The sequence below is a fragment of the Cebus imitator genome, unplaced genomic scaffold (assembly GCF_001604975.1).
Source record: "Cebus imitator isolate Cc_AM_T3 unplaced genomic scaffold, Cebus_imitator-1.0 Scaffold297, whole genome shotgun sequence".
Taxonomy (NCBI): domain Eukaryota; kingdom Metazoa; phylum Chordata; class Mammalia; order Primates; family Cebidae; genus Cebus; species Cebus imitator.
Window position 1 is genome coordinate 2,346,841 of NW_016107612.1, and position 11,943 is coordinate 2,358,783.

The 11,943-nt window shown below is 39.4% G+C and overlaps 2 protein-coding genes across 4 annotated transcripts in view; one reads left to right on the forward strand and one right to left on the reverse strand.

The window, feature by feature from the left end:
- BBS2 (Bardet-Biedl syndrome 2) overlaps positions 1-1,536 on the forward strand; it is a 33,705-nt gene extending 32,169 nt beyond the window's left edge. Inside the window, exons 14-15 of the mRNA XM_017502708.2 lie at positions 78-226; positions 1,066-1,536. Of these exons, the coding sequence (XP_017358197.1) occupies positions 78-226; positions 1,066-1,172 (256 nt within the window). The 3' untranslated portion in view covers positions 1,173-1,536. The remainder of the gene's footprint in view (positions 1-77; positions 227-1,065) is intronic.
- Positions 1,537-7,676: 6,140 nt separating this feature from the next.
- The window catches only part of OGFOD1 (2-oxoglutarate and iron dependent oxygenase domain containing 1), a 30,826-nt gene continuing 26,559 nt past the window's right edge, over positions 7,677-11,943 (reverse strand). For 2 of the 3 annotated variants that reach the window (XM_037729314.1, XM_017502691.2), the window contains 3 exons: positions 10,519-10,641; positions 9,899-9,957; positions 7,677-9,443 (listed from right to left, as the gene is read on the reverse strand). In XM_037729314.1, coding sequence (XP_037585242.1) covers positions 9,282-9,443; positions 9,899-9,957; positions 10,519-10,641 — 344 coding nt within the window. In that variant the 3' untranslated portion in view covers positions 7,677-9,281. The remainder of the gene's footprint in view (positions 9,444-9,898; positions 9,958-10,518; positions 10,642-11,943) is intronic. The other variant, XM_017502689.2, reaches the window with a different exon arrangement.

Genomic DNA, 11,943 nt, shown 5'->3' on the forward strand with positions numbered 1-11,943 from the left:
TCTAAGAAGTTTGCAAGTTTTTCTTAAGCTTGCCACATCAAGATGAAATGATGTCGAATTTCTACTGATTTGCACAGGAAAACAATGAAGAGTCGTTATATGGAACTCTATGACCTTAATAGAGACTTGCTAAATGGTTATAAAATTCGCTGTAACAATCACACAGAACTGTTGGGAAACCTCAAAGCAGTAAATCAAGCAATTCAAAGAGCAGGTCGTCTGCGGGGTAAGTCTCTTTTCATAACACTGCACTTCTATGTTTAATGTTTTTGGTGGAACTCATTGAAGATGGTGGTAGCATTCAATAATTCATACTGGGGCTGAAAGTAGCATGCCTTTCACACTCCAGAGCTGGCACCAGACACTGTGTTTCAGTCAGCCTGGTGTTTGGCTTTAGTCTGTAGACTTCAAAGGAAAAGAAAACCTGCAGCTCCTTTTCCTACATCTTCCTGCATCCTCTAAAGAAAAACCTACTATATATACCCCAAAGGAAATATATAAACATAAATATATGTTCGTCTAAGAAGTTTGCAATTATATATAAATATATATTTATGTTTATATGTTTCCTTTGGGGCATATCTAGTAGGTATCTATACTATATAGGTATATGTAGTACATATTTGTGGTTTTATATATATAACCATCAAGGCCAAATTAGCAAAAAAGAGAATTAATGCTAAGTGTCTAACTTAAAAATTTAGAAAAAGAACAATAGGATAAACCCAAGGATGCAGAAATATAGCCAGAGATTTATACTTGAATCCTGCTGTTTTAGGTCAATGCTTTGACCTCTTTAGAAATAATCTTTGCCAGGTGAATATGAGCTTTGATCCTTTTCTGTAAAACTGACGTTTGGTGTCTAGGTTTGAGTTGGTCTCTAAGTCAGTTTTTTAAATAAATTCCTTCACCAAGTTATCCTTTTTAGGGAGTGGTAAGATAAATTCGTTATATTTCACATATAACTCTCTTCTCTCCTGGTTTGATGTTGTTTTAAAACTGGCCTCTAATTTTATAATTTCATGTCTAATAATCTCTCACTTTCTGATGTTTCTTCTCATGCAGTTGGAAAACCAAAGAACCAGGTGATCACTGCTTGTCGGGATGCAATTCGAAGCAATAACATCAACACACTGTTCAGAATCATGCGAGGTGGGACAGCTTCTTCATAGGAGAGGAAAATACAGGTCATGAAGTTCCTGGAAAAGTTTTTCTGTTAAAAATCTATGCTGGTTTACTTTGGGTCACACCCTTGTGAACCCAGGGTGCTCAGTATGAAAATAACCTTGGTGAGTTGTGCAAGTTAAAGACAAAGAACTACATTTGAAGATATATTCGCTTGCTATTTTTAAATCAGTAGTACTGTTCCTGAATGATACTAGGTTTGTATGGAATAGGATGAATGCTTTTGAAGTATTAGGGCTTCAAAGTCCAATTTTTGCTTATTTATGGCATATTAATACATCTTTTTTTCTTGAAATTGTAATTTGTATTTTTCAAATTATCTACTTCTTCATTAAATGTAAAGATGTTAAACTTTGTGTTGATTGATTATAAAATCACCATCAAATCAGAATTGCCCATTTGTATTTTGTAGAGGAAAACAAATGTCAGCCGGGTGCAGTGGCTCCCCTCTGTAATCCCAGCACTCTGGGAGGCTGAGGGGGACAGATCACGAAGTCAGGAGATTAAGACCATCCAGTATAACATGGTGCAACCCCATTTCTACTAAAAATGCAAAAAATTAGCTGGGCGTGGTGGCATGCACCTGTAGTCTTAACTACTTAGGAGGCTGAGCCAGGAGAATCACTTGAACCCAGGAGGTGGAGGTTGCAATGAGCTGAGATCGTACCATTGCATTCCAGGCTGGGCGACAGAGTGAGACTCTGTCTCAAAAAAAAAAAAGTGGATATTTGGGCCAGGTGCGGTGGCTCACACCTGTAATCCCAGCACTTGGGAGGCCAAGGCGGGTGGATCACCTGATGTAAGGAGTTTGAGACCTGTCTGGACAACATGGTGAAACCCCATTTAACTAAAAATACAAAAAATTAGCCCGGCATGGTGGCAGACACCTGTAATCCCAGCTACTCAGGAGGCTGAGCCAGGAGAATTGCTTGAACTCAGGAGGCGGAGATTGCAGTGAGCCAACATCATACCACTATACTCCAGCCTGGGCAACAAGAGCGAAACTCCATCGTAAAAAAAAAATAAGTGGATATTTTGATTTGTGTGCTTCTTTTTAATCACTGAAAGGTGGCTACAAAGAACAAATTTACATTAAAGAAGAGTCAATTTAGAGTGATCCCTTTGTTGGAGTAATATTAGCTGCTGTAACAAATAGACCTCAAAACCATAATGATACATTTTTCATTTATTATGTAAGGATTTCCCCATAGTTATGCAAGGACCCAGGTTCCTTTAATCGTGTAGCTCTGTCATCCTGTAGGACAAATTTTTCTTCCTGAGTTCACTAAAGGAATAAGCCTAAAGGAAAATGGTTTGGGTGACTGTTTTCACATTCAGTACATACAGTGGAGGAGGCCTTAGGGCAGTGGAGCTTTATTATCTCACTTGGAACCCTATTTGACAAGGGCTGTCCTAGGGCCTTGTGGTTATTTATAGCCATGTGCCAGATAATGAAGTTTAAGCACCATAAGATTATAATACCATATTTTTACTGTACCTTTGTGTTCAGATGTGTTGAATTACACAAATACTTAGCATTATGTTCCAGTTGCCTACAGTATTCAGTATAGTACCATGGTGTACAGATTTGTAGCCTAGGAACAACAGGCTATACCGTATAGCCTAGGTGTGGAGCAGGGTGTACCATGTAGGTGTGTATACATGCACTGTACAGTGTTCACATAATGACAAAATAGCCTAACAATGCATTTCTCAGACTGTATCCCTGTGGTCAAGCAGAGCATGACCATATAGCTAAGCCCCTGTAGAAGAGAGTAAGAAGGAAACATGCCTCCTTCTTTTAAAAGTGTGGTGTGAAAGTAGCACACTATCATTTCCACTCACAATTCCATTCAGTTACATGACCACATCTGCAAGGGAGGCTGGGAGATGGAATCTAGCTGTGTGCCTGTGAGAACACTGGTATTTGTGCCAACGGGTAGCAGTCTCTTCCCTAGGAAAAATGTCACCCTAAGGTAGATTTCAGGATTGGTTTAATGAGTGAAACTTCAGTAGTTTTAATATCTTAATAGCATTCATAAGCAGTTTAGAGGAAGTGGAGCATTTCCCTGAGGTTGGTATACATTAATTTTACTGGTTTCAGTGTGGCCACTTAGGATCACCCCTCCTATATCTGAAATGTAAGCCTTATGGAATCCTAATTATGAGAATATGCTAATACTTTTCCATTTTCAACCTATAAATTCAGGAGATAATCCACAAATATTATATTATTTTCAATAACCTCCAAAGTGGTAAAGTATCATCGTAAATCTGCCTCACACGGAGGTTGCGGTGAGCTGAGATCCTGCCACTGTACTCCAGCCTGGGTGACAGAGGGAGGCTCCATCTCCAAAACAAACAAACAAACATACAGACATAAATCTGGCTCACAGAGTAGGAAACTGAAGCATAGATAACCTCCTTGTCAGATCACAGAGTTAGGGACCTCTGACCTGTCTAGTCACTCAGGATGAAACTTGAATCTTAGTGTTGACTTTTTTTTTCTGTTTTAACCATAGTCTAAAATTAGACTATGGTTATTTACACCTTTGAGATTAAAATCTCTAGTTGGTGCTAGTTTTAAATTATATAATGCCTTTCATTTTTAGGGAGCCTAATAATCTCATCAAAGGTCACTCCATTGTTCTTTAGCCAAAAGACTTCCTTCTTAGACCTAAAAATACTCATGGCAAGGCTAGAAGTAGTCAACCTGCAGCAAGACATCTTTAAGTTGTTCTTATTTATAGGTAATTTTCACAGTAATTTTATCCTGTTGATGTTGGTATCTATTTCACAGATGAGGCTCTGAGCTCTAAGAGTGTCCTGTACAGAGTCCCACAGCTGGGTAAGCCCTGCTGCAAAGGAGGTGTTGGAACCAAGTAGTCACGGCCTCTTCTACTCCAAACTCCCCAAGCAAGTAAAGACTGGTTAAAGTGAAAACATTCATAAAACGTGCAACTACCTTTTTTTTTCCCCACTTAGAAGTCATCAGGTTCAGCTTAGGAGTGAAAAAAAACTGCACAAGGAAAAATGAGTTTATCAGTAACTTCTCTATTTTGTTGCCATGTTTCTATCCTGATAGAATCTGAGTGCTTCTAGAAGCTACAGCAAAGCTGTATTTCACTGCTCAATTATATTGAAGCTTTAAGTGAACACTGAGCTGTCATTTAAAAGCTGACTTTGAGGATTTTGGTATCTGAGAGAAAGCTTTCAGTATCATAATTCAGGTTCTGAGGATTTTTAAGAGTATAATTTTTATTATTTCCCACCATGACCACCTATCCAGTACCTCAAGGCTCCACTCACATGCTGTCTCCTTTAGGTGACCTTTCCTCTCCCAGGCCTACTCCTTAACCTTATTAAATTCCTTATCTAAATCTGAATCCCCTGTTAAGCAAGAATGGGGTCTGCATCTTAACCAGCTTCATCCTCGCCCCAGTGCTGAGCCAGTGCCTAGAGCACAGAATAGCATCTGCCGCTCTGCTTAGGATCGTCTGTCCTCAATACGCCTGTCAGTGGCTTCAGAAATCAAAGAACTAGGAACTTTATTATGCAACCTTAGAAGTGTTTTACAAGAATGATTTTCAACATTGTTGTTAATGTTTCAAATTATATAATTAGCAGTTACAGATATGCCAATGCACAGTCCTGTTATTATAGAACTAAATTACCTCCAATTTCACTTGGAAACTCAAGTACAGTAAGACACGCATTACAGCCTGGTGTTTCACATTTTGCCTTTTTTCCATCTGGCCCCTGCCCACACTCTGTGCTCTAGCTTGAGAGTCATCTTTTGATCTGTACAGTACAGAATCTGCTTTTCCTAAAAGTGATGTCACATGGACAGTTCCCAAGTCATTTTTAAATTGTCTTTGTGGACTGATTTTGCATCCAGATCCTTAGGACACCCAGTTCCACGCAGGCTGGAGAGCCCTCCTCTGGCATCACTTCACTAGATCTTCTCTACCAAGGACCTTTTTAACAGCATTTGCCTTCTTCATTGATTTAGTAGTGGTGAGTATGTCATGGTGTTGAAGAGATAATGTACCCCCAAACTTCTTAAAAAATACTGCCAGAACTTTGGGAGACCAAGGTGGGTGGGTAACTTGAGGTCACGAGTTTGAGAGCAGCCTGGCCAACATGGTGAAACTCCATCTATACTGAAAGTACAAAAAGTACCCGGTGTGGTGGTAGGTGCCTGTAATCCCAGGATTGCTTGAACCTGAGGCAGAGGTTGCAGTGAGTTGAGATTATGCCACTGCACTCCAGCCTGTGCCACAGAGGGAGACTCCAATCTAAAAAAAAACAAATCCTGGTCTAGGAGAGGTAGGCCAAGCTTTGATTTTTTTTTTTTTTTTTTTTTTTTTTTTTTTTTTTTTTTTTTGGTATTCTATGGGGAAGAAACCCACATTAAGTGGAATTTGAGACGCAATCTTTAAACAGTAGACAAGTCAGGTTCAAAACTAACAGATTTTTTTCTCTTGGAAGCTTCATTTTCCACATCCTTAAAACTGAGGACTGATGTTATTTATAGGATACTTCTTACACATTTTTTTTTCCTATTCAAAGATGCAAATATGTTCACAAGTTTTGTTAAAATGTTCCTAATTTCCAATGGTTAACATACAAAGAGGAAGTAGTGAAGTAGTCTCTGTAAGGCTGTTCTCTCCCTGTCCGATGTTGGAGCTTAAAGCCCATAGGGCGAGTAGTCAGAAAAGATGTAGTTGGGGAGAATAAGCTGTAACCCACAGGCATGGGCTGGAGCCCATGAGGACGCTAAAATCTGCCCGTTCTTGTTGCTTTTGACCTTGATGGTGTAGGCATCCTGCTGAAACTGAGGCCCCTCTCAGAGGAGCTAAAGGAAGATCCAGGGGAAGGTGGAGCGGTTGCAGGCCCAGGCACAGATGGGGTTCACACCAGCAAGGTGTGTCAGCTACTCAAGGGCTGCTGCTGCATTTGGGCTCTGCAGATCTGGCACAGGAATTTGTGGCTCATCTTAACCTGAGACATTGGGAAGAGAGTTCTGGGAAATGTAGTTCAGTCTAGCCAAGTTGATACATGACAAAGCCACCAGTGGTTGTCACAGTATGGTGGGATTTCAGGTGATCTTTACATTTTCACATGTTATTACCTCACAATGAGCATGCCTTATTTATATAATCTGAAAAAACAGAAAGCTTTTTTTTTTTTTTTTTTGAGATGGAGTCTCGCTCTGTCACCCAGGCTGGAGTGCAGTGGCGCGATCTCAGCTCACTGCAACCTCCGTCTCCCAGGTTCGAGTGGTTCTCCTGCCTTACCCTCCCAAGTACCTGGGATTATAGGCACACCTGACCACATCCAGCTAATTTTTGTAGTTTTAGTAGAGATAGGGTTTCACCATGTTGGCCAGGTTGGTCTCCACCTCCTGACCTCAGGTAATCCGCCAGCCTTGGGGCCTCCCAAAGTGGTGGGATCACAGGCATAAGCCACCACACCCAGTCCATAAAGCTATTTTCTTTGGGGAAAAAAATGGGAGTTATAAGAATTGGAGACTATTAAGAATAAAGAGAGAAACCATATCTTTTACAGATGAACTTCATAACTTTTATCTGAAAGAGGTATAAAAAAGATGCCCATGTTCTAATTCTTCTTTTGCCACCTAACAGTTGTTGACATTGGCCCCAGGCCCTAAAAAGTAATCAAGATGCAGAACAAAGTAGTATAAGGAAAATAAGCTGCCCTATCACTGTGTATGTTCAGTGCACAAACACAATGTGTGAGTTACACTATCCTTCACAGTCTAAGAGGTGCTGCTGTAGATGATGTAACTGACAGCAGCATCAGAGTTGGACTTGTAGGGATTCTGTCCCCTCAGACACCCAAGTCCCTTTTGTAGTGTATAAAAGATTGTGTGTTGACGGTTCATAAACACGTTGAGATAAAGGAGGCACTAATAAGCACATTTTTAACATTTGTGAGGTATTCTAAGATTTAGGCTTGGCTTTCCAGAATTGGAAAATTAGCCTTGGATGGTACCTACAGCCATGAGTCTCAAACTGTTTTCCAAGCTTGGCATACATGACAGTTTCACCTACCCAGCACTTTTCCCTGGGTCTTCCTGGAGTTATGCCACTGACACCCTTTCCCCCCAACTCTTGAAAACACATCAGAAGGCAAGTGAGTGAGATGACCTTCAGACAGCTGGAATATAGAAAAGGCAAGCTGTGACATTAACCATTAGTAACAAAGTATTTGCAATCCCACTTGAGTGTTGTTATGCTGTGGTTAAAAAATTGTGGTCTCCAGCCTGGCCAACATGGTGAAAAACTGTCTCTACTAAAAATATTAAAAAATCAGCTGGGTGTGGTGTTGGGCGCCTGTAATCCCAGCTACTCAGGAGACTGAGGCAGGAGAATTGCTTGAGCCCAGGAGGCAGAGGTTGCAGTCAGCCGAGATCTTGCCACCGTACTCTAGCTTGGGCCACAGAGTGAGACTTTGTCTCCAAAACAGTATCGTGTAAAATGGTTCATTACCATATGCAGAGAGGAAGACAAGGTAAGAACTAGTTTTGGACATTTCTTTTTATCTCATCATTTAAAAATTAGTGTTTTATAACAGTACAATTATAGAACTAATATTACATGCATAAAGTATATAAATATCCATATCAAGGGCATACCTGCTAAAACATTTCTTAACTGGCTGGGGTGCATAATTAAACCTTTTTGAAACTAAACCTAAAAGACAAAGCAAAACTCATTTTCACTTAAATGCAAACTTCAGAAAAGAATGAATACCCAAAGTTTTAGGAGACGAAAGAGAAGAGTGGTTAAGAAGTTTAAAGGCCCAATGCTTTTTCTATTAATTAGTAAAACCCACACTAGAAGCTACTGCAAAAGCTAAAAATAAATGTAAAAAAAGAGGAAACAGGGGACTGTATTAGGATGGAATGAGAACAGCATCTTTCATCCACCCAGGCATACCCACACAGGTAGTTATGATATAACTCTCTGGAACATTTCAAGAAAAAAAATTAACAAGACGCACAGCCTCTTGGCATTCTGATATGGCTTTTTAGCATTCAGTCTCTTAAAAAGCAATTAGTTACATAGTTGACCCTACAGTATTTAGAAAACAGAAGCAACATGTGAGGCTAGAATCATTTACTTATACACAGGCCACAACTCTAGGATGGAAAGGCAGTGGGCACTTGGAAGTGACCACACATGGCAATAAGCAGCCTATCTTCTTTACCAACCAGAAGTTTCTTGGGGCATGTGGTGGTAGCCCAGACCCTTTCCAAGGGAGTAATACTACACATCATCTAAGCCTACAATGTCCTGTGAGTGTCATGGTGGAACAAGGCCACAGGCAGTGGGAGAAAATGTGATGACTCACTGTGTCAGAATTCGAAGGCCCAGCACGATCAGGATGTAAGGCTCTGTAATTTTCTAAACCAGCATGATTGAGAAGAACAAAAATCTGCTATCATTTATGAGTTTTTCTAAAAAAACCAAAACAATGGAAACAGGGATGAATCTTAAAGACCTTATGCTAAGTGAAATAAAGTCACAAAATGACAAATACTGTATGGTTCCACTGATATGAGAAATACGAGTAGTCAAGTTGATGATAGAGACAAAAACTAGAATGGCTGTTGCTAGGGGAAGGCGGGGGTGTGGAGTTATTGTTCAATGGGCACAGAGTTTGGGAAGATGGAAAAGTTCTGGAAATGGATGATGGCAATGGCTGGACAACAATGAGATTGTACTTAATCCACTGAAATTACATATTTGAAAATGGGTAAGCTGGTTAATTTTAGGTTACAAATATTTTACCACAATAAAAAAAAAATTGAAGTTAAAAATTCACTGAAGTCAGGACTCAGTGTTAAAAAAAAAGCCAACTTTTTTTTAATCAAGAGATAAGTTTGTAGCTCCAAGCTCAAGGTCTAGGTTGAGGACAATCATTATGAGTCCTAGTAAAGGACAACCAGTTTTAAGAACATTGTCAGGCAAGCTACCATGTAGCTCTCCTTCACTCCATGCTTAGCTCTTCCAGACTTCCCAGTACTGATGAAGGGTCACATTTTTGTTTAGCTTTGCCCAGTGCTGTCATTCGTAATAGATGAATGAAAAGTCCCAGAAACCTGTTCTGTTTGGGAAGGTTTTCTTTTGTTCCAGGCTTCGGTGGTTAATATGCTTGACAAATTTCAGAGTCTCTCTATCTCTGTAGACCAATGCCAAAGAATTGTTTTCTGGATTCACTGTTAGCAGCTGAAATAGACAAATACAATGACACATCAGAACATAGAACTTATTCTCAACTATTGGCTGATTAACGATGGAACAGACAGTTTCCATATCAAGTACTTAATCTGGGGATAAAGGGGTCCTCTGAATGCACCTTTACTAGGGGTGGCTGTCAAGCCATTTTCCAATAAGCCCTATTCCAGCATATTGCAATTATTTCTTACTACATTGTAAGATTTGTGGGAATGCACCACATGGCTCCTCATTCGGAATTTCTCGGGAGGGTAAAATAAATGGTTACTGAGTATCCTTTATTTCATGTTGAGTATTTTCTACTAGAAATCAGAACCACTGCCAAGCAGACCAACAGAGATTTATCAGCTAAAGACACTGGTGGAAGGTCATAAAAGCTAGGTTTTTGAAAAATGAAAGCATTCTCAGTAACTAAAAAGGATAGTTTGCTATCAGAATAAACTTACCTCTTCATCTTCACCTTTGGCAATGTAAGAAGTAAAACCACCATATTCAGGCTCCCAGCCTTACAAGAGAAAAAACAAATAGCATTCAGAAAGCTCTTATTGCAAGAGTTGCATCATCTGCTGAAATCACTGATACCAATATACTTAACAGTGGGGGATCTAGGAGTTCAGCAGTAACTGATTCTATGACTTGTGAGCTTGAATTTATCATCTAGTTTATTATGGATTCCCTTCCCCTAAATGCCTAATTTCCTGAGACAGCTGAACTGAAATGCAGACTTATTTCAATAAACTTTGAATAAGAAAATTAAGAGAGAATTAAATGCTAAATATACCCAGAAGGGCAATTATATAAAATCTATAGATCTGGGAGCACACTTAAAGGAAAATTATGACAAGGTCCATCTCTCCATTCCCTAGTCAAGTCACAGATATAAATCCTATTTTGAGCTAGGAGACTGGAATTCATGACCTCCAAAATCCTTTAGACTTTGAGATCCCGTGATCTGAGATTCTGAACTAGGAAATTACTTACAAATTGGTTCAGCTGCAAAGCGTCCCTCAGAAGAGACTGCCTCTCCTATGGGGAATAATTCACTACTTGCTTTCCTCTCTCTTACCTTCACACCCACAGTAGAGAATTAAGTCTAGGGCAAATTCAGCCTTGCTGTGGTCATGAATTAAAGTGTAGTGACCAGTCTTCCAATGCCTCAGTTCCCCTTGGCATGTGGGAACACTTGATTCTAAAAAAAAAAAAAAAAAGAAGAAGGGGCAGAAACTTTAAAAAATAACCTTGATAGAACTGTTAGATTGCAAGGGAATCATAATTAGGAATGATATGACAATACAGGGAAACCATTCCCACTAACCTTTGGCTGAACCAATTCAGCCTTATAAAAGATTGTCAAAAATTACCAGTTCCATTTTGGTGTAAAAAAGTTGAATTTTGATTTCTCTCTATAATAAATTTCAGATGGAAAAGAAGTCTAGTTGCAAAAAAATAAAAAATAAAACAGGAATATTATTTTACCTAAGCTTAAAGTAGAGATTTCTCAGCATGTTATTATCTAAAGTAGAAACCAGGAAAGGCAAAGATAGATCTGATTACTAAAATATTTTATAAAATTTAAACCATGCTGAACAAAATTAAAAAATAAACTATTACAACTTGTTGAACAGAAGGTTACTAATACTCCTCTGAGGCAGGCAGATCACCTGAGGTCAGGAGTTCAAGACAGCCTGGCCAGTATGGCAAAACCCCACTCCTACTAAAAATACAAAAATATTAGCTGGCCATGGTGGTGTGTGCCTGTAATCCCAGCTACTTCGGAGGCTGAGGCATGAGAATCGCTTGAATCTGGGAGGCGGAGGTTGCAGTGAGCCAAAATCACACCACTGTACTCCAGCCTGGGTGACAGAGCGAGACTCCATCAAAAAAAAAAAAGTTTAATACTCTTTCTTATATGTAACATTTTTTTATTTTTAAAACTGATACAATGACAAAAAGCTCAAAGGAAAAATACGCTGAGGTAATGACGGGCAATTTGTGAAAAAAAATCAAGTAACCAATAGAGAAAAATATACAACCATGCACCATTAGTCAATGATAGGCAAATGCCATTTTAACCTAAAGAATAAGCAAGTTGAAAAAGAAAATATGATAGTTAGTTTGCTAGGAAGAATGAATACATCATCATGTACAATGCTGGTAGGAGTGCAGACTGACACAGTTTTGGGGAGGGCAACTTGGCAATTGCCTTAAAATTTTGAGCAGTCTTTGATGTATCAACTGTACTTCTGAGAAGCATTCTGAAGACATAATGAATGCGTTGTTTATTATGACAGTGAAGAAACTGAAAAAATCTAAATATTCAACACAGGACTGGTTAAGGTCATTTGATCCAGTAGATTGCAGGCATTAAAAATTATACTGGGAGGCCGGACGCGGTGGCTCAAGCCTGTAATCCCAGCACTTTGGGAGGCCGAGGCGGGTGGATCACGAGGTCAAGAGATCGAGACCATCCTGGTCAACATGGTGAAACCCC